Below are 25,989 nucleotides of genomic sequence, written 5' to 3'. Positions count from 1 at the left end.
ACTGTATAAATGCAAGTCTTTCTTGGAAACGTGCTCTTAGAGTTGTAGTCACATTGAATTTGCTTGGGGTCCGCTTTGCAGAACACCTCCGCTCAGTTCGCAACAAACAACTGCACCTCCCAGTCGCAAACCATTTCCACTCCCCCTCCCATTCTCTAGATGACATGTCCATCATGGGCCTCCTGCACTGCCACAATGATGCCACCCGAAGGTTGCAGGAACAGCAACTCATATTCCGCCTGGGAACCCTGCAGCCATATGGTATCAATGTGGACTTCACCAGTTTCAAAATCTCCCCTTCCCCTACTGCATCCCTAAACCAGCCCAGTTCGTCCCCTCCCCCCACTGCACCACACAACCAGCCCAGCTCTTCCCCCCCCACCCACTGCATCCCAAAACCAGTCCAACCTGTCTCTGCCTCCCTAACCGGTTCTTCCTCTCACCCATCCCTTCCTCCCAGCTCAAGCCGCACCCCCATCTACCTACCAACCTCATCCCACCTCCTTGACCTGTCCGTCTTCCCTGGACTGACCTATCCCCTCCCTACCTCCCCACCTATACTCTCTCCACCTATCTTCTTTACTCTCCATCTTCGGTCCGCCTCCCCCTCTCTCCCTATTTATTCCAGTTCCCTCTCCCCATCCCCCTCTCTGATGAAGGGTCTAGGCCCGAAACGTCAGCTTTTGTGCTCCTGAGATGCTGCTTGGCCTGCTGTGTTCATCCAGCCTCACATTGTATTATCTTGGAATTCTCCAGCATCTGCAGTTCCCATTATCTTTGAATTTAAGCAATTTTGTTTTGGCGCAAAACTCATCATCGCCCACTGACATTCATTACTGAAGCAGGTCGCTTTGGTCCATCGAGTCCACATCAACCCTCTAAAGAGCATCCCACCCGGACACACCCCGCTACCCTGACCCTGCAACCCGCATTTCCCATGCCTAATCCACCTAGCCTGCACTTCTCTGGGCACTGTGGGTAATTTAGCATGGCCAATCCACCCTAAACCTTTGGACTGTGGGAGGAAGCCGGAGCACCCAGACGGAACGCACGCAGACTCGGGGAGAATGTGCAAACTCCACACAGACAGCCACCCGAGTTTGGAATCGAACAGAGGTCCCTGACGCTGTGAGGCAGATGCTGCCAGACGTGCTGAGATTTTCCAGCATTTTCTATTTTTGCCACCTTCAGCAGTTGTTCAGTGGGTTACACATTCACCCCTAAGTCACACAGTTATGGATTCAAGCCCCCCCCCCCGCTCTGGAGACATCAACAACTCAATGCAGGCTGTCTTACTGAAGGAGCTATACCAACCACTGTGCTGAAGACATTCTCTTCTCCTGCGTACACTCAGACTTCAAACCACCTATGGCACAGGGCATTCAAAAGGTAACTCAGATGACCAACAGGTTAAAATATAACTGAATTGTTGTGGAAGGAGATTGAACACAGGCGTAAAGTAGGTTGTAAACAAACTGTAGCAAAGGAGAATGGCATTGACTAACTGTATGCCTCACCTGGCAGCCAATCCACCAGGTCGCAGGTTGGATACTCGTGGCTTGCCGTCTTTGTCAGTGCCACCGGATATCGTCAGCCCCAGCGTGCAGCCTTCTTTCTTGATGAGTTCCACCACCGTAATTCCCTTCAGTTCCTCTGTTAGTGAGACACAATGGTAACATGTATGCCCGCCTGCTTGAGACTCCAAACTGTGTTCACAGCACCATACAGTGCAGGAATAGCCCACTCGTCCACTGTGTGCGCGTGGACTTGTTGACTCATTGAGCTGGCCACTTACTGTCGCTCATTTCTCCTTCCACATTACATTACCATTGTAGCCTTTATTGTGCAGTACCTGCTTGCTCGTATTGAGACTCCAAGCTTAAAGTAACACCTTGAAAACTTACAACAATAATTCCCAATGAGAGATCCTTTATTGCATAAATTCATCACCTAAAATCCTACAAAACTGCCCAATGTCAGAGCGGACACAACCTCTTGGTGCTCCTGACTGCTGACGGCCTACATATTTGTAACTTCTAAGATATTGTTAACCACCTTTTAAAATAATACTCATTGTTTCATTAGAACTTCCACTATGAGCACTTACTTTGAGCGTATCTGTCCTCCCCTGGTTTAATTAATCCCCTGACATCCTTGTTCTCATAAGATCTCCAGGTTCAAATGTGGATTTGCGCTCATGCACACCTCTATTTTTGATCAGGAGAATAAATAACAAAATAAATACTGAGAAGGCAAGGTTATTTGGGCGGATAGGAAAGGGAGGTTAATTGACTAGCTCTACTGAGTAGTAAAGGGTAAAGAGAAAAAGTAAAATTCTATTTTGTTTAAAGCTGTACTGAAGAGCTAGCATAGGTACAACAGGCAGAATGGCTTCCTCTGAGCTGTATCATTTTATGGTCTGTAATTGATTTCCTTTACAGGTAAATATCAAATTCCTGTTGACTGTTACCATTAAATTTCCCTTCAACAGCCTCACAGAGAGTGCATCCCCGATCACACCAGGTCATTAGGTGAGGGAAGAAACTGGGTGCAGAATAAAGATTTCTCCCATCTCCCCTCTGGGGTTCCTGCTGGTGACCTGCTCATGTTCCCAGCGTGTTTGATAGTGTTCATGTTACACCAAGGCAGAGATACACAGTGGTCCAAGAACAGATGCACAATTACCTTCTGTTCCTCTCTCAAACAATAGTCAAAAGCACAACAGCCACACCTAGACTTCATTCAGTTAAACCCGATGGTCTGCCAGAACAAGAACATGACAGACGCTGGAAATCTTAAAGACAGACCAGAGATGCTGCCCTGACTTGTTGTGTTGAACGTTTGCAGCAACTTCTTCAGCTCTTACAGTACAACGCCCTGCTGCATTCTCCTCTCGAGTTCTGCTATTTTCGGGCAGCGGACTGAAAATGTCGACGTGCAGTTTCCGCACGTCGAAGGCGAAAGCTGCACTGATGGCAGAGGCAGGAGCAAGCATACCCATGGGGCACTGGAAAGGTGTCGATTTTTCCAAGGGTGGACAACGAATGCCAGCCCAGCAGCATGGCGTGCGTCCGCTGAAGTGTTTCAACAATCTGTAACCAATGTGGGCACCGGCCTGACAGCAGAATGTGGTCTCACTCACACGGGGAGGTGACAACTGCAGAGCCAGTGGCTCAGTCAGTACGGGGTGGGGGTTTGCAGTCAGAGACAACTAGATGACACCCTCCTGCCCATCCCCAACCAATATTGGCCCTTCAGAGTGGCTTTGGAAAGCTCGCCTCTGTACCACTCCCAGGAGCATCCGTCATCCTCTGGATCCAGCCTGCGAATCCTGTGAGATTCAGACTCAAGGCTGACCCCCACCCCCCCACCACGTCAGTCAGTGTTTGATCCCCTCCCCAGCTGACTGAACCCCACCAGCTCCATTTCATGCAGCATCTATGCTGAGGTTGGGTGGGTGCCCTGGGGATGTGGGCTAAGTAGGAGGCTGAGGTAATGAAGCAACCTCCTGCTCCAACCCTCGGTAACAGCTCTGTACCTGGTATGCTCTGCCTCCTTGCGCACACCGTCGTTTCTGACGCTGCCGTTTCCTTTCTCCCCTTCGCGTAGGGGCCATCATCTGCAATTAAAACAGAAGCCTGGAGTTAGACAATTCAATCCCAATCCAGCAACATCCTCAAATCCTACTCTTTCTGCTTTGGTGAAGCTGGGCTTCCACCTTTGATCCCACTTGAAGCTGATTCAAAACTGCATGCAGACCCAGTATGGGAAGGCAATAACCGAGTGGTATCATGGCTAAATTATTAACCCAGTGATCCAGGAATGCTCTTGGGATCTGGGTTTGAATCCTGCCACGGCAGATGGCGGAATTTGAATTCAAAGAAGTCTGGAATTAAGAGTCTAATGATGACCATGAATCAATTGTTGGGAAACACCCATCTGGTTCATGAATATCCTTTAGGGAAGGAAACTGCCATCCTTACCTGGTCTGACCTACATGTGACTCCAGGCCCACAGCAATGTAGTTGACTCTGAACTGCAATAAAAGCTAGCCTGGCCATCCATAAATGAATATTAAGCTGGTTACCCATACAGCATATAAACACATAACAGACGCCAGCTGTGGCTCAATTGGTAGATCTCTTGTCTCTGAATCAGATGGTCAGAGGTTCAGTCCCCATTTTTGAGACCTGAGCTGAAAGTCCCAACTGACGGTACTTAGATTGTTGCGCTGATGGGTTTATCTTTGCATTCGATGTTAAAACCAGCCCTGGTCAACACTCTCGATCAATTTTGATGCAACAAGATCCCGCAAACAGCAACTGTAAACATGATCGACTAGACTGAGTTTGTGATGCAGACCGTCTGAGAAAAGAAGGATTTACATTTACACAGCTTTCTTCATGATCACTGGATGTCTTAAAGCGCTTTAGAGGAACTCAGTACTTTGTGAATTGCAATCACTGTTGTCATATCAAAATTGCATAAATAGTTCCGATTTTGACATACGCCAAGATCCCTCACACACAACCAATGAAGCCAGTATCAGTTGCACCTTCCGTTTAAGAATAATTGCTGTTGTTTCTATTTTAAAACCTAATTATATAGTACAAATGTCTGAGAAACAGAATGGCCTGCACTTTGGCTCAGAAGCATTTTTTAATCAACCTGCTCAGACAGACTGTAACACACCCGAGGGCCAGATGGGACTTGAACCCAGAATCCTGTTGCCCAGATAACCTGCCTTCTTTTTAAATGTGGTGTTTATTGAGGGCTAAAGACCGGCCAGGGCACCGGGAGAACTCCCCTGCTCATTTTTTGTAACGCTACCAGAAGCACGTTACCAGCCACCTCAGCTGACTAATGGGCCTCCGTTTAATGTTTCATCTGAAAGAGGACACTTCTGACAGCGTAGCACCCTCTCAGCACTGCACTGGAGCATTAGCCTCGGTTATTGTGCTGAAATCCCAAGTTGGGATTCAAAGTCAGAATCTGCAGAATCGGAAGCAACAGTCAGTATCACAGACAGATACTGGCCACGAAAGAGGCCAGGGACAGCTTCCCTGGTCTTCAAATTAACATCATGAGATCTCTTACATTCATCTGAATGGAGAAATGGGGCCTTGACTTGAGACTTCATGCAACAAATATCACTGCTTGCAAATGAAAACTCTCCTGTGTTCAGGAGGTTGGGAGAGGAAACTATCTGTATTTAATAGCTGACCTTACTCAGCTTAATGAAGCAGTTAACTTACACATTTAGCATTTTCCATAATCAAGGAATGGAGGGAAATTAAGTTCTCTCACTGTGGAAACTGCTCATTCATGTAAGAAGAACAATTCTTGGTGTGTCAGAGTACTTATTATTCTCCCTTCCATGAACATGAGGTGATATGTGCAATATTTTAGCTGTCGCTGGATGGAACAAGGGTTCCTGTGTTGATCGCATGCTCTGCTACCATTTCACTGGATGTTGGCAGTGAAAGGTACAATCCAGATCATAGTGCAACTGAGGTTCACTTACAGAAACAATTAGATGTACTGAATCATAGAAAATACCACATGTAAAATTATGATGCATTGTTCTAGCTCCTGCAGACACAAAGACACATTTAAACCTTTGGGAAGGGTGAGGATGGTGTGAGGTAAAGGCTGTTAGCTAGCAAATCTAAAGGCCTATTACAAAAGCTTTGCTCAGCCTACAGAAATGAAGCATTGATTTTTTTAGGATGTCATAAATTGTGGGATCATGGATGACAAGTCAAGGCATTCAGATATTGCCCATGTTTCAATCTTCTGTCCTTGGAGGATCATACTGAAGGATTAACTGCTCACAAATTGAATACTCCTGCAGTGTCTCTAAACATCTTCATCCCAACCAACAGTCCTACAACCCAAAAATGGAAAGGACCGCACACTCATCAGATGTAAGAATGTTGACCAAGAGTTTGGAGCCAGGTCTCAGTTTCTGTTAACTGGGACTATCTAGAGCAGGTTCAAATCCTACACCTTCTGACTCAGAGGTGAGAATGCCATTACAAAATCAAATGGTCCAGATGATTACAAAGTAACATAAACTCAAACTGTCATATTTATTCAGATTAACAAGCCCATTTTAAAATAAAACCAAAGGAAGAAGTCGGATTAATCGCTACACAGAAAGAACTGAATCGAAAAAAAAAATGGATCAATTTTGCACACACTTCTTCAGGTCTCCACGTTCTAGCCGCCATCACATTGTTGATGATTGAGTATAAACTGATGGGCCAGTAATTGGCCAGATTGGATGTGTCATACGTTTTATGCACAGGGCATACCTGGTCATTTTCCACATTGTCGGGTAGATGCCAAACAGCTTGGCTAGGGACATAGCACATGTTGGGGTGCAAGCCTTCAGTATTATTGATGGAATATTGTCAGAGCTCATTGCTTTTGTAGTATCTTGTGCCTTTGGCCATTCCTAAATAACATGCGGAATAGATGAAATAAAGATAGGTATCTGTGATACTGGAAGCTCAAGAGGAGGCTGAGGTGGATCATCCACTCAGCACTTCTGGCTGAAGATTTGGGTGAATGCTTCAGCCTTATCTTTGTATTGATGTGCTGGTCTCTTCCATCATTAAGGATGGGGATATTTGTGGAGCCTCCTTCTCCAGTGAGTTGTTTAATCATCCACCACCATCCACAACAGGAGGTGGCTAGACTGAAGAGCTTAGATCTAATACATTAGGCATGGGATCGCTTAGTTCTGTCGATTGCATGTGGCTTCTGCTGTTTGGAATGTAAGTTGTCCTTTTCACCAGGTTGACACCTTGTTTTTGGATATACCTGGTGCTGCTCTTGGCATGCCCTCCTCTACGCTCCATAGAATGAGGGTTGATCCCTTGGCTTGACAGTGATGGTAGAGTGGGGGTTACGGTGGGCCACGAAATTACAGATTGTGCTGGAGCACAATTCTACTGAATTGAATTGAATTAGCTTTATTTTTGCATGTACTCACATGAGTACGGTGAAAAGTTCACAAGTCAGCACTTGCGGCATCATCTCAGGTACAGTGGGTGCGTAAGTACAGATTCTTCAGCACAAATGCTTTGGAAAAACAATTTTAAAAAATGAAGAAATAAGAAGCCCAGCACTACAAAACTTCAAAAGTACAAAATTATGACAATAACTTAGAAAAATAAAGAAACAGAGGAATAAAAAGTTCAGAATACCCCTCATGAACGCCTAGTCTTGAGATGCTAGACCTGTTTGCAGTCTGTCCCATTTAGCCCAGGGACAGTGGCACACATTATGATGAGGGTATCTTTATGTGAAGACAGGTCTTTATTTCCATTGTGACTGTACGCCAGTACTGATACTGTCTTAGGCAGCTGCGTCTGTGACAGTCAGATTGGTCAGGATGAAGGCATACATGATTTTCCGTCTTACTGTTGCCCCCACAACTTACGACAAACCCAAACTTGCAGCAATTTAGGACTTGACCAGCTCAGTCAGTAATGGTGCTCCCAAGCCTCAGTGTTGGACGTTGAAGATCTTCCACACAGACCATTCTGCATCCATGCCACTCTCAGTGCTTCCTAAGTGGCGTTCAACAGTACTGATTCATCAGTCAATTTATGCATATGTCATTGAGTATGGCAGGACAGATTGAGCCAATCCTCACTACAACATACAAGATCCTAGACTTCATCAAAAGAGAGAGGGGACAAAAGCAAGGACATTTTGTTGAACTTGTATAATTTGTATAATTCATTTAGCCTTAGATAGGGTATCGCATCCAGCCCGGAGGTCACACTTGGGGAAAAAATGAGGGTACTGATGTGTGTGAGAAAAAGATCACATGGATGCTTCCAGGGATGAGGAACTTCAATGAAGAAGACAGAACAAAGACATTTTCCTTCGAGAAGAGAATTCTGGGAGGTGATTTGATGGAGATTTTCAAAATCACGAGGGGATCTGGTCAGTTCGGACAGGAAGGAACTACTCCTACCTGCAAAAGTCGAGATCAAGAGAGGGACAGATTTGAATTAATGAGTGAGAAAAGCAAAAAAAGTGAAATAAAGTAAAAGAGTTTTCGCAGAGCAAGTTTATAAGGTTTGGAATACATCGGCTCAGAGTATGGTGGGGGCAAGCTCAATTGGGCTTTCGAAAGGAAATTACTGTTATCTGACAAGGAAGAATGTGTGGATTACAAAGAATAAGTGGAGAAGGGAAACTTCCCTTCATTTGGAAGGGCTAGCACAGACACAAGGGATGGAATGGCCTTGCAAGAATGCTGTAGTTTCTATTTCCCACCCCATTAGTTAAAGAAGTGTGAACCAATAAAACAATTATTTAATCGATTAGATTTATGGGCACAGATTTAGAATGGGGAATTGCAAAACTGGGACAAATGTTAGGGAGTTTGTCTCTAGACTGGGAAATTGCTAAGGAGGAGTAAAATAAGGTACATAGGGAATTAAAGCCAACAGATTACCCTGATAGGTCAGACTCATTGCAAGACATGATTCATTTCTGAGTGAGAGGGGGCTATTGTTCCCAATGGAATATTACAGGAATTCTATGGCAATGTATTTTCTGGAAATGCCCATAGCAACACAATAAAAAAAGTCCAATCCCACAAGAATTCATCCATTGCAATTCTCATCACAGGGGAAGATTTGAGTTTCAGTGAAAAGGTCCAGACTTCAGCATTGTATTTCACAGGAATAATCCATTGCATCAACTTTCATAAACCCTGTTGAACAACCCTCTGCAGTATGGATTGTTCAGTAGCTCAGTGCTCAGAGTCTGTCTGTGCAAAATACCTACTACAGGTCATTTGTCCTCAAAAGTAACGTTCCACAACAAATTGGAGCCAGATGTAATCAACAGCATCAGAGCTCAGAGTTTCGGATCAAATGTCCATTGTGACAGTGGCACAAGCTTGCAAATCTTCGGAGAACAAGATTGGCCAAACTCCCACAATTCCCTCATTGGCTGGTAATACTCCTGCGTTATTAGCCATCCTGATGTTACAAGTATTTTTTAAAAGTTCATTCATGGGATGTGGGCATCATTGGTTTGGCCAGCATTTACTTCCCATCCCCAATAGCTCAGAAGACAGTTAAAATTCAAACCGCATTGCTGTGGGTCTGGAGTCACATGTGGGTCAGATGAAGTGAGGACGGCGGATTTCCTTCCATAACTGCATGGGTTTTTTGAACAATCAGTAACAGTCTCATCATTATCTTCAGACTCTTCCAGATTTTTACCCCACCATCTGATATGACCTGAATTAATTGTTTACCAACAATACCACCAGCCTTTCTGAAGAAAGGTCTAGGCCCGAAATGTCAGCCTTCCTGCTCCTCTGATGCTGCTTTGCCTGTTGTGTTCATCCAGCTCTACACCTTGTTATCCCATATTCTCCAGCATCTGCAGTTCCTACGATCTCTGATACTACCAGCCTGTTGCCTCATACAACTTACTCCAACAACCAGCTCCAAGATGGAAAATAAAACTTGCATTTCTGAATCTCATTTCAACACCTCCGCACGTCCAAAACATATCACACAATTGTGGGATAATAACCAGATAATCCGACTTATTGACAAATATTGTGCAAGAGAACTCCCGTGCTCTACTATAAATTGTTCCTTGGCAACTTTTGCATGCTGAGAGGGCATCTTATTCAAAAGATGGCATTCTGATGCCACAGGACTCCCTCAATACTATATCAGCGTGTTGGCTTGAATTTTGTGAGCAGGTCTTTGGAGCAAAGTTTCCTTTGAGCTTTGTCACTCCGTTGTTCAATGTGTGGATGTATTGACTTCCAGTTTCCCAAGTCTCGGGCCCTGGAATTCTACACAACAGCAGGGAAGGAGAGAGAACAGACAGCTTTGCAGTGGGACAAAACCAAAGATGCTGGAGGAGCTCAGCAGGTCTAGCAGCATCTGTGAAGGGAAAAACAGAGTTAATGTTCCGGGTTCAGTGACACAGTTCGGGGGAAGGGTTGCCGGACCCGAAACGTTAGCTCTGTTTTATCCTTCACAGCTGCCAGACCTGCTGAGCTTCTCTAGCATCTTTGTTTTTGTTCCTGACTTACAGCTGACTTCTTTTGGCTTTATTCAGCTCTGCGGTGGGACCTGGCCTCCAATGATCACTGATTCAGAGACAAAATTATTACCACAAAGTCTAGGCCTGGTTTAACCACAGTGTCTGGATTCTTCCAGGCCTTTTGAACCCAGTAGCTCAATTCTTTTTTGTATTAGTGCATGTCCTTGGTCAGACTAAATATCAACTGCTATGGCTATTTATAGATTGCTAATTTGGTTTACCCAAACTTACAGGGAAATGTCATTGGCTCTGCGTATAAAAACTTAACCATAAGCAGCAGTAGGCAATTCAACTCCTCAAATCTGCTCTGCCATTCAATATAATGAAAACACTTAAATTTTTGGTGCTCCGAGATCTGCACCTTCTGTCACAGCAGCTGCCTGACATTACACCATTTCCAAGGAAGCTCACTCTTGTTGGTTGTTCCCGTGGGTCTCTTGCTCCATTTCATCAATCAATTCCTGCCAAATCAGTGAACATGGCATCTGACACAGAGTCATAGGAATATACAGCATGGAAACAGTTCCTTCAGTCCAACCAGTCCACGCCAACCATATCGCAAACTAAAATAGTCCCATCTGCCTGCGCTTGGCCCACATCCCTCCAAACCTTTCCTATTCATGAACTTATCTAAATGCCTTTTTAACATTGTAACTGTACCTGCATTTACCACTTCCTCTGGCAGTTCATTCTACACACGGACCACACTCTGTCAACCAAAATTGTCCCCATGTCCCTTTAAAATCGTTCTCCACTCACCTCAAAATATGCCCCCTAGTTTTGAAATCCCCCACCCTGGGGAAAAGACACTCACCATTCACCTTATCTATACCCCTCATGATTTTATAAATCTCTATAAGGTCACCCCTCAAAATCCTAAGCTCCAGTGAAAATAGTACCAGCCTTTCTGTATAACTCAAACCCTCCATTCCCGGCAACATCCTTGTAAATTTCTCCGGAACCCTTCCCAGCTTAATAATATCCTTCCCAGAACAGGGAGACCAGAACTGGACACAGTACTCCAGAAGAGGCCTCACCAATGACCTGTACAACCTCAACATGATGTCCCTATGGCTATACTCAAGGGTCTGAGCAATGAAAGCAACTGTGCTAAATGCCTTCTTAACCGCCCTGTCTATATGTGCCGCAAACTTCAGAGAATTATGAACTCCTGGGTCTCTCTGTTCTACATTAGCCAAGGCTTTACTTTTCATTGTACAAGCAGGAAGAAATTGCCTTTCAGATGATTGAGGCAGGAACAGTAGCAATGTAATTGGATTAATAATCTTGACACTGAGGCTCATGCTATAGGGCCATTAGTTCAAATACCACCACGATAGATGATGAAGTTTGAATTCAATAAGATTTGGAGTTAAAGTACAGTCCAATGGCAACCATTATTTGGGAATTTTCAGGAGGGAAATCTGACTTACTTATCTGATCTGTCCTTTATGACAGCCCAGGCCAAAGGTTATTAAGTAACAGCCCTCTGATATGACTCAGCAAGATGAGTAGCTAGAGCTTGGCAATAAACGCTGACGCAGCCATCTACAAGGCACAAGTCAGGAGTGTGATGGAATACTCCCCACCTGCCTGGATGGGTGCAGCCCCAACAACACTCAAGAAGTCTGACACCATCCCCAGGACAAAGCAGCCCGCTTGATTGGCACCACATCCACAAGCATCCACTCCCTCCGCCACTGATGCTCAGTAGCAGCAGTGTGTACTATCTACTAGACGCACTGCAGAAATTCACCAAAGATCCTCCAACAGCACCTTCCAAACCCACGACCTTCCATCTAGAAGGACAGCAGATCCATAAGAATGCCACCATCTGCAAGTTTCCCTCCAAACCACTCACCATCCTTACATGGAAATATATTGCCATTCCTTTATTGTCGCTGGCTCAAAATCCTGGAATTCTCTCCCTAAGGTCACTGTGGGTCTACTTGCAGCACACGGGCTACAGTGGTTCAAGAAGGCAGCTCATCACCACCTTCTCAAGGGCAACGAGGGATAGGGAGCAAATGCTGGCCAGCCAGCAATGTCCATGTCTCATTGGTGGGTTTAAAAAAGCCAGTAATGTGCACATCTCATACAAAAATGTAAAAAGATGTTCAACTGATGTTTTACTTGCATCAGCTTCAAACTAACCTTTTATTATGCGTGGATCAGGACACCCAGATCCATCTGCACTCCAGAGCGTATTGTGCTCTATTTACCCAATTTTTGCACACTAGCCTCTCTCTATCCCTTGTAACCTCCTTTTGTCATTTTATAACCTACTTTCCAACTACCTCCTTGTCCTTAGCAAAGTACCTCATCTCCTGTCATCAAAATCATTGGGGTATATTGTAAAAGGGTGAGACCTCAGCGCTAAACCATTTAGCATGCCACTCATTGCAACATGCCGACCAGAAAATGACATATTTATTCCTACCTTCTGCTTCCCATTAGCCAACCCGATCTTATATCCACGCTAATATGCTGCCTTCCACAACATGAGGTTTCATTTCCCAGAAACAATGCCTGTTGCAAATCTAAGAACATTACATCCACTGGTTTCCCACCGCCCACCCCACCCCACCCCAGCCACTGCACATGTCACTTCCACATAGAACTCCACTGAAGTGGTGAAACACACTTTCCCTTTTTACCAAGCCAAGTTGACTTTGCCTGATTTACCTTGAACTCTTCTACTGGACAATGTGTTTTCAGCTGGTCTGCCCCCAGTGCAAGTGCCGGAGGTTTTCAGGCCGTGTTTTTACTTTGAAATGCTTCAAGAACCTTCATTTGAGAGCGAGAGCTCCAGCTAGCCTACGCGTGACCGATGAGCTCTGTATATCATTCCCATCATGAATGATGAACCCCTCATCTCATCCCACTCTCGGTCTGTACTTGTCTGGGCCCTGGGTCGTCACCTTTCTCTTCTCCCTAATCCCTATCTCAGTCCCAGCCCAAAAACCAATCTCTGCGCTGTCACTACAGCTGACACTGTCCTGTTTAACAGGAAATGTGCTGGGAGAGAGAAAGTGAGGGACTTGGAGGGGGAGGAGTTTCATAGAATCCCTACAGCATGGAAGCAGGCCACTCAGCCATTAAGTCCACAATGACGCTCCAAAGAGCATACTGCACAGACTGATCCCTCTATCCCTATAACCCTGCATTTCCCGTGGCTAATCCACCTAACCTGGACACTAGGGTCAATTTAGCAGGGCCAGTTCACCTAACCTGCACATCTTTGGACTGGGGAGGAGACCAGCGCACTCAGCAGAAACCCACATAGGCACAGGGAGAATTTGCAAACTCTGCACAGTCACCTGAGGTTGGAATCGAACCTTGGAGCTGTGAGGCAGCAGTACTAATCACTGAACCACTGCGCTGTTTACTGTTCCAGAGATCTGTCTGCAGCCACCTTAGTCACTACTCTCTCTCAAAGAATACAACGGAAAGCAATTTAATTGGTAATTTAACTGTGTGACAACAGCGACTAAATTTCAAACAGACTGGGGACTTGGTGAGGCTTGCGAAAGTGTAAACAACTTCATACTCTGATGTGGGAGCTATAACAGACTTGAAGTCTATCTCCCTCTCCACAGATGCTGCCAGACCTGCTGGTTCTCTGCGTGTTTTCCTACATTTCAACAGTCTCCATGTTAAGTATTTAGTTGGTTGTAAAGTGCTTTCAAGGTTGTGAATGGTGCTATGTAACTGCAAGCTCTTTCTTTCTGAACAGCGTACACATGTTGGGCTATACTGAGCCTCTTTGATTTAGTGGGATAGATCCTAATCAGCCGCCTGTCTGAGATGCACCTTAGCTGACGGTCATCAGACAGAACAGTCAAAAGCAGACTGCTCGCAAGGAGCAAGACACAAAGGAAAGCACCAGTCTTAGTGTGACAACAATTTAATCATTGTATATGAGGCACTGCACCAAATGTAAGCAGCAAGTATCCAAAACTGAGACAGATTCTATCAACAGTACTAGAACTAAAGTGGCAACCCACAGAAGAAATCTAATCTGGAATTCAGAAGAAATTAGGGGTGAAAGGGCACAGGTCCTTGAAGGTAGAGTCACAGGTTAACAGGATGATGAAGGCAGCATTTGGTAGGCTTGTCTTCATTGGTCAGAACATCTGAGTATAGAAGTTGGGACGTCATGCTGCAGCAAACTGATGAGGCCACTCAGGGATAGTAAGAACTACAGATGCTGGAGTCAGAGATAACACAGTGTGGAGCTGAGGAACATGGCAGGCCAAGAAGCATCAGGGGAGCAGGAAAGTTGACACTTTGGGTTGGGGCCCTTCTTCAGAAATGTTTTATTTTGGGAAGGAAATAGAAATGGACAGTGCGGGGTTGGAGAACAATGAGGTTGGAGGCTGTGGGCGGGAGGTCACTTGAGGTGATGAGGTTGTGGATGGTCTGGGAAGATGAAGTTTTGGTATCAGGGGTGGGCTCATGATCAAAGGGGCAGGACAAAGAGGTGTCAGACAGTTAGTGCCTGGCCTTGGCGATGTAGAGGTCAGTGCACCATATCACAACAGCGCTTCCCTTGTCCGTGGGTTTGATGGTGAGGTTACAGAGGGAGCGGAGGGCTGCATGTTCTTTGGGGGAAGAGGTTGGAGTTGGTGAGAGGGGATGGAGAAGTTGGAGAGGGTGAGAGGGGATGGAGAGGTTGGAGTGGGTGAGAGGGGATGGAGAGGTTGGAGTAGGTGAGAGGGGATGGAGAGGTTGGAGTAGGTGAGAGGGGATGGAGAGATTGGAGTGGGTGAGAGGGGATGGAGAGGTTGGAGTGGGTGAGAGGGGATGGAGAAGTTGGAGTGGGTGAGAGGGGATGGAGAGGTTGGAGTGGGTGAGGGGGGTGGTGAGGTTGGAGTGGGTGAGGGGGGTGGAGAGGTTGGAGTGGGTGAGGGGGGGTGGAGAGGTTGGAGTGGGTGAGGGGGGTGGAGAGGTTGGAGTGGATGAGAGGGGCTGGAGAGGTCGGAGTGGGTGAGAGGGGATGGAGAGGTCGGAGTGGGTGAGAGGGGATGGAGAGGTTGGAGTGGGTGAGAGGGGATGGAGAGGTCTGAGTGGGTGAGAGGGGATGGAGAGGTTGGAGTGGGTGAGAGGGGATGGAGAGGTTGGAGTGGGTGAGAGGAGTGGAGAGGTTGAAGTGGGTGGGTGGGGGATGGAGAGGTTGGAGTGGGTGAGAGGGGATGGAGAGGTTGGAGTGGGTGAGGGGGGATGGAGAGGTTGGAGTGGATGAGGGGGGATGGAGAGGTTGGAGTGGGTGAGGGGGGATGGAGAAGTTGGAGTGAGTTGGGGGGGAGAGGTTGAGATGATTGATGTCTCAATGGCAGTTGGAGATGAACAGGGCGAGGGAGGGTAGGAGGCCCTTGGGGTGGTGTCCAGGAGGATCGGGCATGTTGAAGGCAGGAGAAGGGGTCTGTAGAGGCGGTGGGTTAGACTCTCAAGTAAAGAAATAGGCGCGGAGGGAGAGGCAGTGGAAAAACTGTTTGACATCCAATTGTGAACAGAATTCATTGATGTGTGAGCAGAGGGGGATGAAGGTGAGCCCTTTACTGAGGACTGGCTGCTCGTACTGAATGAGGGGGAGTTCTGGGGGGGATGGGGGTTGGGGCAGAGATGGTGAAGACCCGGCAGGGCTGGGGGCTGGGGGCTAGGGCTGAGTGTAGAGCTGGTGGCTGTCAGAGCGGGATTAGTTATGTCTCCAGCAATGTTGGTGATGGGAGGAGTGATGTTGGTGGTGGGTTTAGCAACATCAGTGGAAGTGACATCATCCTTTGTGAAGGCAGCCGGTCTCGGCAATGGAAGTGGCAGTGTCCGCGGTGTGGGCAGTATCCGCAGTGTGGGCCGCATCCGCACTGTGGGCTGTATCTGCGCTGTGGGCCATATTTGCAGTGCGGGCGGTATCTGCAGTGTGGGCATTATCTGCGGTGCGGGCGGTATCTGCGGTGCGGGTGGTATCCGCAGTGTGGTGGCGTTCATGGTGTGGACGGCGTTAGCAGAGCTATGGCTTGCAGTACCAGAAGTGATGTGACCTGCGTAGGCAGATGTGGCAAGATCGGGTGATGTGAGGGTGACCACGTGGTCAGTGGTGGTGGGCACATTGTCGGGGAGGTCCTGGTGAGGGCTGGGGACTTGTGGGGTAGAACAGGCCTGTGTTTGGTGGCAGGCACCAGTATGTGTAATGTACTTACAGCTTCTAATGTGCAATAGAGCAGAGTTCTATCAGAGTAAATCATAAGTTGGCGTTGTGGAGCCTGTGAAGAATGAAAAACAGGAGAGGTCCTTTGCAGGTCTGGGAGAGGGAGGATTTGAGCCGGGGTAGGGCTTGATTGTAGGGCCAGGAGATACCGGCGCATTGAGAGCGTGTGCTTGAGGAGCCACAAGGAGAACTGTTTTTGGAAGATGTGGATGTTGTGTACCTAGAGGTTTGTCGCAGTCAGGGCCAAATTGGTAATTGTCTGAATGTAGATTGCAGTCCATTGGGGATTGATCTGGTTCTGCAGGCAGGTCCTGAGAAAGGCAACGTGGCTGTAGCACCTGGTTTGCTTCAGTACGTGGTTGAGCAGTTTCAGGCCTGAAGAGATTACCAGAGGTTTGCAGTGGAAGAGAGATCCACTGAGGTCTTTCCAGGGGGGAGGAGGGCAACTTCTTCAAGGTGGGCATCCCTGGAAGAGGCTTTGCACTGGGGTTATAACTCACTCGGAGATAGTTAGACCTGCCAATGCTGGAGTCAGAGATAACACAGCATGGAGCTGGATGAGCACAGCAGGCCAGGCAGCATCAGAGGAGCAGGAAAGTTGATGTTTTGGGTCGGGACCCTTCTTCATGCTCATTTCTGAAGAAGGGTCCCGACCCGAAACGTCGACTTTCCTGCTCCTCTGATGCTGCCTGACCTGCTGTGTTCCTCCAGCTCCACGCTGTGTTATCTCTGATGAGGCCATGTTTGGAGTACTATGTGCAATTCTGGTCACCCTTCTATAGCGAGAACATTGTTAGATTTGAGAGGGTACAGAAAAGATTTATAAAGGAGGTTGCTGGGATTGGAGGGTTTGAGTAGCTGGATAGACTGGGGTTATTTTCTCTGGAGCATTGGAGGCTGAAGGGTGACTTTACAGAGGTTTATAGAATCATGAGGTGCATGGATAGGGTGAATGGCCAAGGTCTTCTCCCTAAGCCGGGGCAGTCCAAAACTAAGGCGAGAGGCGAAAGATTTAAAAAGGACTTGAGAGACAAGTTTTTCACACAGATGGTGGTACGTGTGTGGAATGAGCTGCCACAGGAAGTAGTGAGAGGCTGGTACAATTACAACATTTAAAAGGCATCTGGATGGGAATATAAACAGGAAGGGTTCAGAGGTAAATGGGCCAAATGCTGGCAAATGGGACTAGGTTAGATTGGAATGTCTGGTCAGCATAGACCAGGTGGACCGAGTGGTCTGTTTTCCAAAGCGTATGTCTCTCTGACTCCATGAATGCTGCTCAAAACATTTGGCTTAATTACCAAGAGCAGATTTACTTAATTAAACAGTACATCTTTTCCTTGCCGCCTCAATGAACAAAGTTTAATTAGAAAGTGACATTAAACCTGTGTGACTGTGCCCTCCCAAAAGCATATGATAATTTGTACACTAATAAAAGATCTTTAGGCTGAAGAGACCCAATCTCTTTTCATCGATCACCACTCCTGTCCACATTTTCATAAGATCCCTACATCATGTCTCAGTCCCAAAACACAACAAGTTCTCTTCTAAGCTCAGTGACCTATTTCAGAGCTCTTCCCTGCTAGCTTTTACCACAAATCTATTTCCCTTTAAGGGAAAATGTCTCACAAGGGGACTTATGGCCTTACCATTTCCAGGGAAAGAGCTTAATGTCTATGTTTGAGATGGAGTGGAGGGAAATTGGAATGCCCCTCCATCACAGGTCTGTGTGAGATCCTGCCCCTTATGGATCAGTGTCCAAGCACCAAGATCAAAGGTCATATTGCGTCCACTGTCACTGGCCGTTATGGTCCTCACTGAGACTGGCCATTGTAGTCCCCACTGTCACTGGCCATTGCGGTGCCCAGTCACTGGCCATTGCGGTGCCCAGTCACTGGCCATTGTGGTCCCCACTGTCACTGGCCATTGTGGTGCCCACTGGCACTAGCAAATTCTCAAGTTGTGCTCTGAATTCTGATCCCATCTACCACATTGATCAGAGACAAAATAGTATCCCAGCACCCTGACTCCACAGATTAGGCAGTTCATGCACCTGTCAATGGTATGTAGGTGGAAAGTATACTTTGAGTCGATGTTTGAACACAGAAATACCAAACTGCCGAGCCTTGGCGCTCAAACTAATTACACGTTAACAACAATCTCTTCGTAATTCTCATTTATAAAATGGAAGCAAGCTCTGTCATTGCTCACTTGCCAAATCTCTTATATTTGTTATCATTCTTCAACATTGGGGATGGTCTCCAGAGGTTGGTCAATGTTGGCCAGCATTAAATGTACTGGGGTGAGCACTAGGCTGTTCCAAGGAACAAAAGACATCAGAGTGCCATTTCATGGGCTAGGCAAGAGTCTGTAAACCAAAAATCACACAACACTGACCAATGGCAAGGACACCATGATGACCACAGATATAGCAACATTGGAAGCAGAACAACTCTTTTTAATTGGAGGAGATGGCTCTGCTTTTACATTGTCACATGTTGGGCACTGGGGTGTTGGGCAGGGAAGAGCTGAATTCTTGGCACTCAAAATGCATTGCAACCCGATATGAACCTCTTACTAAGGTACACTCATAAAATGTTATATCGAGATATGAACAAAATCATCAAGCTGCAGAAATGTCATCACTGATTGCTCCAGCATCCTGTCAGGGAGATTAGTTCCTTGAGTGATTGATGAGCAGGACAGGATATGAACCATTCAGGGAGGTCGCATGCAGCATTCTAATTACTCTCCTGTTATTGTGATGATAGAAAATTTAATAAGCTTCATCTTCCAGACGCTGATGCCACTTGTAGATTTTCATGTTTCTTCTACCTTTCATTAAAGCTGGGCTTTTAGATTTATTTCCGCTCACAAGTCACTCATTTGGAACGTGACTGATGAGATGATTTGAAAAACATGACAAGAACAGTGAAATTTCTCCTCTGGCTCCATCCCACATCCAGACCCTAAATGTGCAGCCATTCGGACCCCATTCCAGCTAGAACCCACTTTACACCCGGTCCTTTCCATACTGACGAGAACTCCATCTCTCACGCACCAATACCAGAGTGCAACTCTATCTTCGCAACAAGGCCTCCTCTTCGAGGCCTCTTGAAGCCTCCATTTTTTTGGTTTTTCATTCTTACTAACCTCCTCTTGGTGATATAGTTACACAGTAACATTACGTTCTGTTTTTGAGTTGATATTGGGGCATTTTGATTCCCATAGAAGCAGAATAAGAACAATTTAACAACATCATCAATAACTACCAACCCTCCATTAAACTTAACGCCATACCACCACAAGGAAAACATCAATTTTCTTGGTATCTCGGTATTTAAACTGAATAACAGGTTGCCAACAAAAGATTGCTTTCCTCGCTCCTAGTAAGCTGAATGAAGGAGCATTAACAGGTATGAAATTGCTCCCTTGTCTTTGCAGCCTTCCTGTTTCTCCCCTGCTCACTGTTATGGCTCCGAAAGGGAAGCTTTATGGATAGGACTCTATTCTGCTCACTGACCCACCATCAGACACAGCCAGTGATTCAGTTAAATTCTGGGTCAGTGCTATGTCCCAGATTAATGGAAAAGCCCAGTAGTGCAGCAATAAAATCAATAGTCCTCTGCACTCTGTGACAGTAAATGCCACCACTGAATCTCTGCCTCCTCATTTTTACAGGGCACCCGTAACTTTGTCACTGCTCACACCTCTCACCAAGCCTCACAACCTACAACCCTACTTAGTGCATGTGTCTCATGTCCACTCATTGGGAGGATGGGTGCTTCCCAGTCATTCACTGGGGGCTTCCTAACTACTAATTAATATGCAATGCTAATCTCAAAGAATTATGTACCTGAACCCCTAGGTCTCTCTGTTCCACAACACTACTCAAGGACTACTTTTAATTGTATAAGTCTTGCTTTTGTTTGCTTTACCAAAATGCAATTGCTCACATTTATCCATATTAGACTCCATCACCACTCTTCAGCTCATGCACCCAATTGATCAAAATCTCTGTGTAATCTTAGATGACCTTCTTCACTGTCCATTATACTGCCAATTTTGGGGTTATCCAAGAGCATACTAATCATGCTTTCTAAATGTTCATCTAAATCATTTTTATAAGTGACAAACAAAAGTGGACCCAGCACTGATCCCTGTGGCACACCGCTGGTCAGTGGCCTCCGGTCTGAAAATCAACCTTCCATCACCACTACCCATCTCCTGACTTTAAGCCAATTTTGTATCTAATTAGCAAGCTCACCCTGAATCCCACGTGAACTAACTTTACTAATTAGTCTACCATGTCTTTAATATACTGTCCTTAATGAACAGACAGCCGGTCCACCCACCACACACAAATCCTTATGTACTATAAGGCAGCGGCAAAGAATAGGATGTTGTCACGTGAATTGACATCAGGTGTCATGCCCCTTGTATTGAAGGATTTACTCTATGACAGTCATTTGCGGATTTCTCCCAGCTCTATACATACCGTAGACAATCCGATAAATATCTTGTTAACCAAGACTTGTTCCTTGCCCATCTCGGTATATTACAGTTCGATATATGCATATTCAATGCTCCGTGGCATCTTTTAGCTGAATAAAATATCCCAAAGTTTTTTTAAAAATTATTATTCATTCATTGGAATGTGGGCATTGCTGACTGGGCCAATAAGAATGGAGATTGGGATGGGAGATTCCGTGATGGGAATGCTAGTGATTACCACGGGGTGATGGTTAGATTCTCTCTTGCTAGAGATGTTCTACCATTTATCAGCACAAGTCTGAATGTTGCCCACTCTTGCTGCATTTGAACATTGATTGCTTCTGCTTTTCAGAAGTCACGAATGGTGCTGAACATTGTGCAATCATCGGTGAACATCCTCACCTTTGACCTTATGATGAAGGGAAGGTCATTGATGTGGCAGCTGAAGATGGCAGGGCTTAAGACATCATCCTGAGAAACTCCTGCAGAGATATCCTGGAGCTGAGTTGACTGACCTCCAACAACCACAACCATCTACTTAAGTAACAGGTATGACTCCAACCAGCAGAGAATTTTCCCCCTAAATCCCATTGATGCTAATTTTGTTAGGGATCCTTGATGCTATACTCAGTCAAATGTAGCTTTAATATTCAGGGCAATCACTCTGACCCCCATTCTGGAATTCAGCTCTTTTTTCCATGTTTGAACTAAGGCTGTAATGAATGGTCCTGGCGGAACCCAAACTGGACATCACTGAACAGGTTATTCCTGAGGGGTGCTGTCTAATAGCACTGTTGATGACACCTTCCATCACATTACTGATGATTGAGGGTAGACTGATGGGTTAGTAGTTGGCTGGGTTGGATTTGTGCCACTTCTTGTGCACAGGAGATACCTGGGCAAATTGTCACTCTGTTGGGTACATTCCAGTGTTGGAACTGTACTAGAACAGCTTGGCGAGGTGTGCAGCTAGAGCACACATTTTCAGTACTATTGCCAAAGTGTTGTCAGGGTCCACAGCATTTGCAGTATCCAGTGTCTCCAACCAGTTCTCTATACGAAGAGGAGTGAATCAAGCCTGAGGACCTCAGGACGAGGTTGAGCTGGATCAATCCGTGACAATTCTGGCTGAGTCTGCTGGTCTCCTCCATCATTGAGGATGGGGATATCTGTGGAGCCACCTCCTCCTCCTCCAGTGAGCTGTTTAATTGTCCACCACCATTTACAACTGGATGTGGCAGGACTGCAGAGCTTGGATCTGATCCGTTCGTTGCGGGATCACTTAGCTCTGTCTGTTGCATGCTGCATCACACACAAGGGGCCCTATTTTAAAGCTCCAACAACTTGACACCTCTTTTATAGTATGGTCAATGCTGCTCCTGGCATGCCCACCTTCAATCTCCATTGAACCAAGGTTGATCCCCTTGCTTGACGGTAATGGTAGAGTGGGGAATAAGCTGATGACTGTACTGCAGTACATTCCTACTGCTGTTGATAGCCAGTTTTCAGTTGCTAGAATGAATAGGATGAAGCCTGCCCATTCAGCACAGTGATAACTTCACAAAACACCATGGCAATTTTTCTAAATGTGAAGATAGGACTTTGTCTCCAGATGGACAGTGCAGTGGTCATTCCTACAAATACCATCATGGATGTAAACATCTGTGACATGTAGATTGGTGAGGGTGAGGTGAAGTAGATATCTCCCACTTGTTGATTCCCTCACAATTTCCTGTAAACGCAGTCTAGCAGCTCTATCCTTTAGGACTTGACCAGTTGTTAGTAGTGGTGCCATTGAAACACTGAAATTCTCCATCAGAGTACATTCTTACCCCCCTCACTGCTCTCTCCAAGTGTTGTTCAACATGGAGGAAGACACATTCATCAGCCAAGGAGGAGGAAAAGCAATATGTGGTAATCATCAGGAGGTTTCCTTGCCTATGTTTGACCTAATGCCATGAGACTTCATGGGATCCGGTGTCAATGTTGAGGACTCCTTCAGCAACATGCTCCCGACTGTGTACCACTGTGCCACCACCCCTCCTGGGTCTGTCCTGCCGGTGGGACAGGGCATATCCAGGGATGGCGATGGCAAGGTAGTGGATCTCCTTCTTTAAAGGTCATTTAGTGAATGGGTTTTTATGACAATGGTAATGTGGCTGCCATTAAACAATGTCCACATCAAACAGCATTTGATTCCAAACTCTACTGAATTCCAATTTCACTGTCCGCCATGGGATTCAAGCCGGTGTACCCAGAACATTAGCCTCATGCTCCAGATGACTATTTACCTCCATGTCACTGCCCTACCCTGGCATTCCAAAATGGACCAATAAACAAACAGTACACACAATAAGACTGATCTACAATGTGTTTACTCAAACACAGAATACCTATATAGACGGTCAACCAGTAAACACACACTCGCTCCCTGTCCTGGCAATGATAATCAGAGGCAATATGCTGTTTTTACTCATTTCCTCCTCCAACATTCTACTCAGTGACGCAATGAGAATAAGAATAGTTATACCATGCCTAGCCTTCCCCATAGCGTAGCTAGCTGCATGCAGCCAAGGAGTCAAAACTGGAACTAATCTAATCTGCTGAGCCCCCCAATTGTTGTACTCATTCCCAATTCGCAGTCTGTAGAAGAACAAAATACTGCAGATTATCGAATTCCTACAGTATGGAAAAAGGCCATTTGGCCCTTCAAGTCCACATCACCCCTCTGAAAAGCATCCCACCCAGACCCATTCTCCATGTCTAACCCACCTAACTTAAACATCCCTGGGCACTATGGGCAATTTAGCATGGCCAATCCACTTAACCCTGCACATCTTTGGACTGTAGGAGGAAACCCAAACAGGCACAGGGAGCACACGCAAACTCCACACAGACAGTTGCCCAAGGATGGAATCGAACCCAGGTCCCTGGCACTATAAGGCAGCAGTGCTAACCACTGAGCCACCGTGCCACCCTGCAAATACAACATAAAAATCAGAAAATGCTGGAAATATTCAACAGGACAGACAGCATCTGTACAGGGAGAGACACACTGTTTCAGATTGATGGGGAGAAGCTAACGATGCGATTAGCTTTAAACAAGCAAAAGTGGTGGTGGCTGCAGTAGCGTGGGATATGTTGGTCTGAGGAAGTGGTGCGAGTTTTGGAGAGGTTAAAGGACAAAATGAAATGACGATGCAAGGGCAAAGAGAGTGGTCATTAGACAAGGAAAGAAAGAAAAGCTGGGTCTGGAGGAGGTGTCGATGGCAAAACGGTGAACAGCCTCCAACCGAGAGCAGAACAGAACAACTGAGGGGAAAGGGTTCCAATCTGATATTGCTCACCTCAATGATGAGCACCCAAGGACCTTCTCTGCTCTTCTCTATCTTTCCTTTCCCCTCACATGGCCTGACCTCATACTTGCTTATAACCCATTATATTTCCAACTTCACCCATCTCTGTTAAAAAAGTCCTCAGTCTGACTCAGATAAGGTTAAGGGGAGGTGTCTTTTCTCTAGAGTGGGGAAATTCCAGAGTAAGGGGCATCTTTTTAAGGAGAGAGGTTTAAAAAAGACATGAGCGGCATATTTCGTTATTGACACAGAGGGTGGGTTCACGTGTTGGAAGAACTTCCCAAGGAAGGTGGCAGATGCGGGCACAGCTACAACGCTTAAAAGATGCCGAGGTAAGTCCATGGATAGGAAGGCTCGGAGGGTTACGGGACAGGAGCAGGCAGGTGGGGACAAGTTCAGTTTGGAATTATGTTTGGCACGGACTGGTTGGACCGAAGGGTCAGTTTCAATGACTCCTTAGCTCCGTGGCAGCACTGAAGAGAGCACTGGATGATTATTTAGATAAAAGTGAAATGGGGAAATAGCAGAAGATTGACACCAGGTAATGCTGAAGAGCTGGTGCAGGCACGATGGGCTGAATGGCCTCTTTCTACATGGTTTGTGATGCTATAAACTTGATTATTCTCCCTACTGTCATCCCTCGCGAGGCATGTCCAGCAATTTCCGCCTTTGTTCCCATTTCGCCGACACTGCCGCCTCTGAATTCTGTGACACGATGTGGCTGGGCAACAGTGCAAAATGTTCGAGGAGCTATTGAATTAGCCATCAGAGGATTCATCAGGCAATCAGAGCACTCAACAATAAAGCTAAGAGGCAGTCATTTCAGTGAGTTATCACCCTCCAGTTGGAAGGGAACAAAGAGAAAGCAGCAAGCAGTGGGAGGAACGGGCCTGGTATTGAAGGTTTTAGAAGACTTGTGATTCTCATAGCCAGAACAATATGTGGACGTTAGCCTGAAAATAAATTTGCTGGATGCGATTGTTGAGATTAATCTGACAGGGTTTGCGAACCACTGCACACTTAAGAGAGCAGATATTTTGCTCCCGCGGCGATTTCTACAATTTTACTAAACTGCAGCCCAGATCTCATTAATAGATGCTGGTCTCACACAATTCCTGCTTACAATTTGTTGAAATTAAATCTGATAAACTGAGCCGCCACAGACCTCTCGCCGATAATTGGGGTGGGAGGGGGCGCGGTGGCGTTGGGGTTGCGAGCCTCGCAAAAAGGACTCCTAGTGTTTGAATCTGGAACATCTGCTCTGTAGCTGTTGGCAACGGGGGAACTGTTAAGAGTCATAGGAGTTAGATTTATATGGCTAAAGAGAGAAGGGAGTCTGTCAGCTCACTCTTTAAACAGTGTGTTTCTGTTTTTGCCTTTTCAACGGCAGACAATACAAGAGATTTAGCAGCTTGAGATGAGTGATCCTGAGCCAGGGCTGCAGTGGGTAAAGCCGAGCGTCATCTAGAAGACATAAAACAGATGGGGAGTGAGGTCCCAGTGTAGGAGCAAGCAGTGAGTTCATCACAAGCACCATCCAATTTTTGTAGGACTGAAATCCCTTGTGTAAGTTCTGAATCCCAGACTGAGGGGATGCAAATTACAACTGCTCATATTAAATACCTTCCACATCTAGCAAACCCCCTCCCCCACTTGGGGAATCTGCAGGCCGGTTGTCAAACCAAACGTGACACTGGGCAATAGGACGCAGTATTAGGAGCAGGGAAGCCCAGGCAGCGGGAAGGACCGGTTCTGGGGTGGGTCCGAGGGGCCGACAAAGGTCTCCCCGAGGCTACCGTGTGTGGGGAGACAGACTTGCTGCCAGTCCTG

The 25,989-nt window shown here is 46.3% G+C and overlaps 1 protein-coding gene across 3 annotated transcripts in view; it reads right to left on the bottom strand.

Annotated features, from left to right (window-relative positions):
- The window catches only part of grip2b (glutamate receptor interacting protein 2b), a 538,749-nt gene that overhangs the window by 99,106 nt on the left and 413,654 nt on the right, over positions 1-25,989 (bottom strand). For all 3 annotated transcript variants that reach the window (XM_059649483.1, XM_059649482.1, XM_059649484.1), the window contains exons 2-3: positions 3,539-3,619; positions 1,518-1,653 (exon numbers count right to left, since the gene is read on the bottom strand). In XM_059649483.1, coding sequence (XP_059505466.1) covers positions 1,518-1,653; positions 3,539-3,619 — 217 coding nt within the window. The remainder of the gene's footprint in view (positions 1-1,517; positions 1,654-3,538; positions 3,620-25,989) is intronic.

The sequence above is a fragment of the Stegostoma tigrinum genome, chromosome 11, assembly GCF_030684315.1.
Source record: "Stegostoma tigrinum isolate sSteTig4 chromosome 11, sSteTig4.hap1, whole genome shotgun sequence".
In the NCBI taxonomy this organism is placed as follows: Eukaryota; Metazoa; Chordata; class Chondrichthyes; order Orectolobiformes; family Stegostomatidae; genus Stegostoma; species Stegostoma tigrinum.
This window is presented reverse-complemented; position numbering and strand designations above follow the sequence as displayed.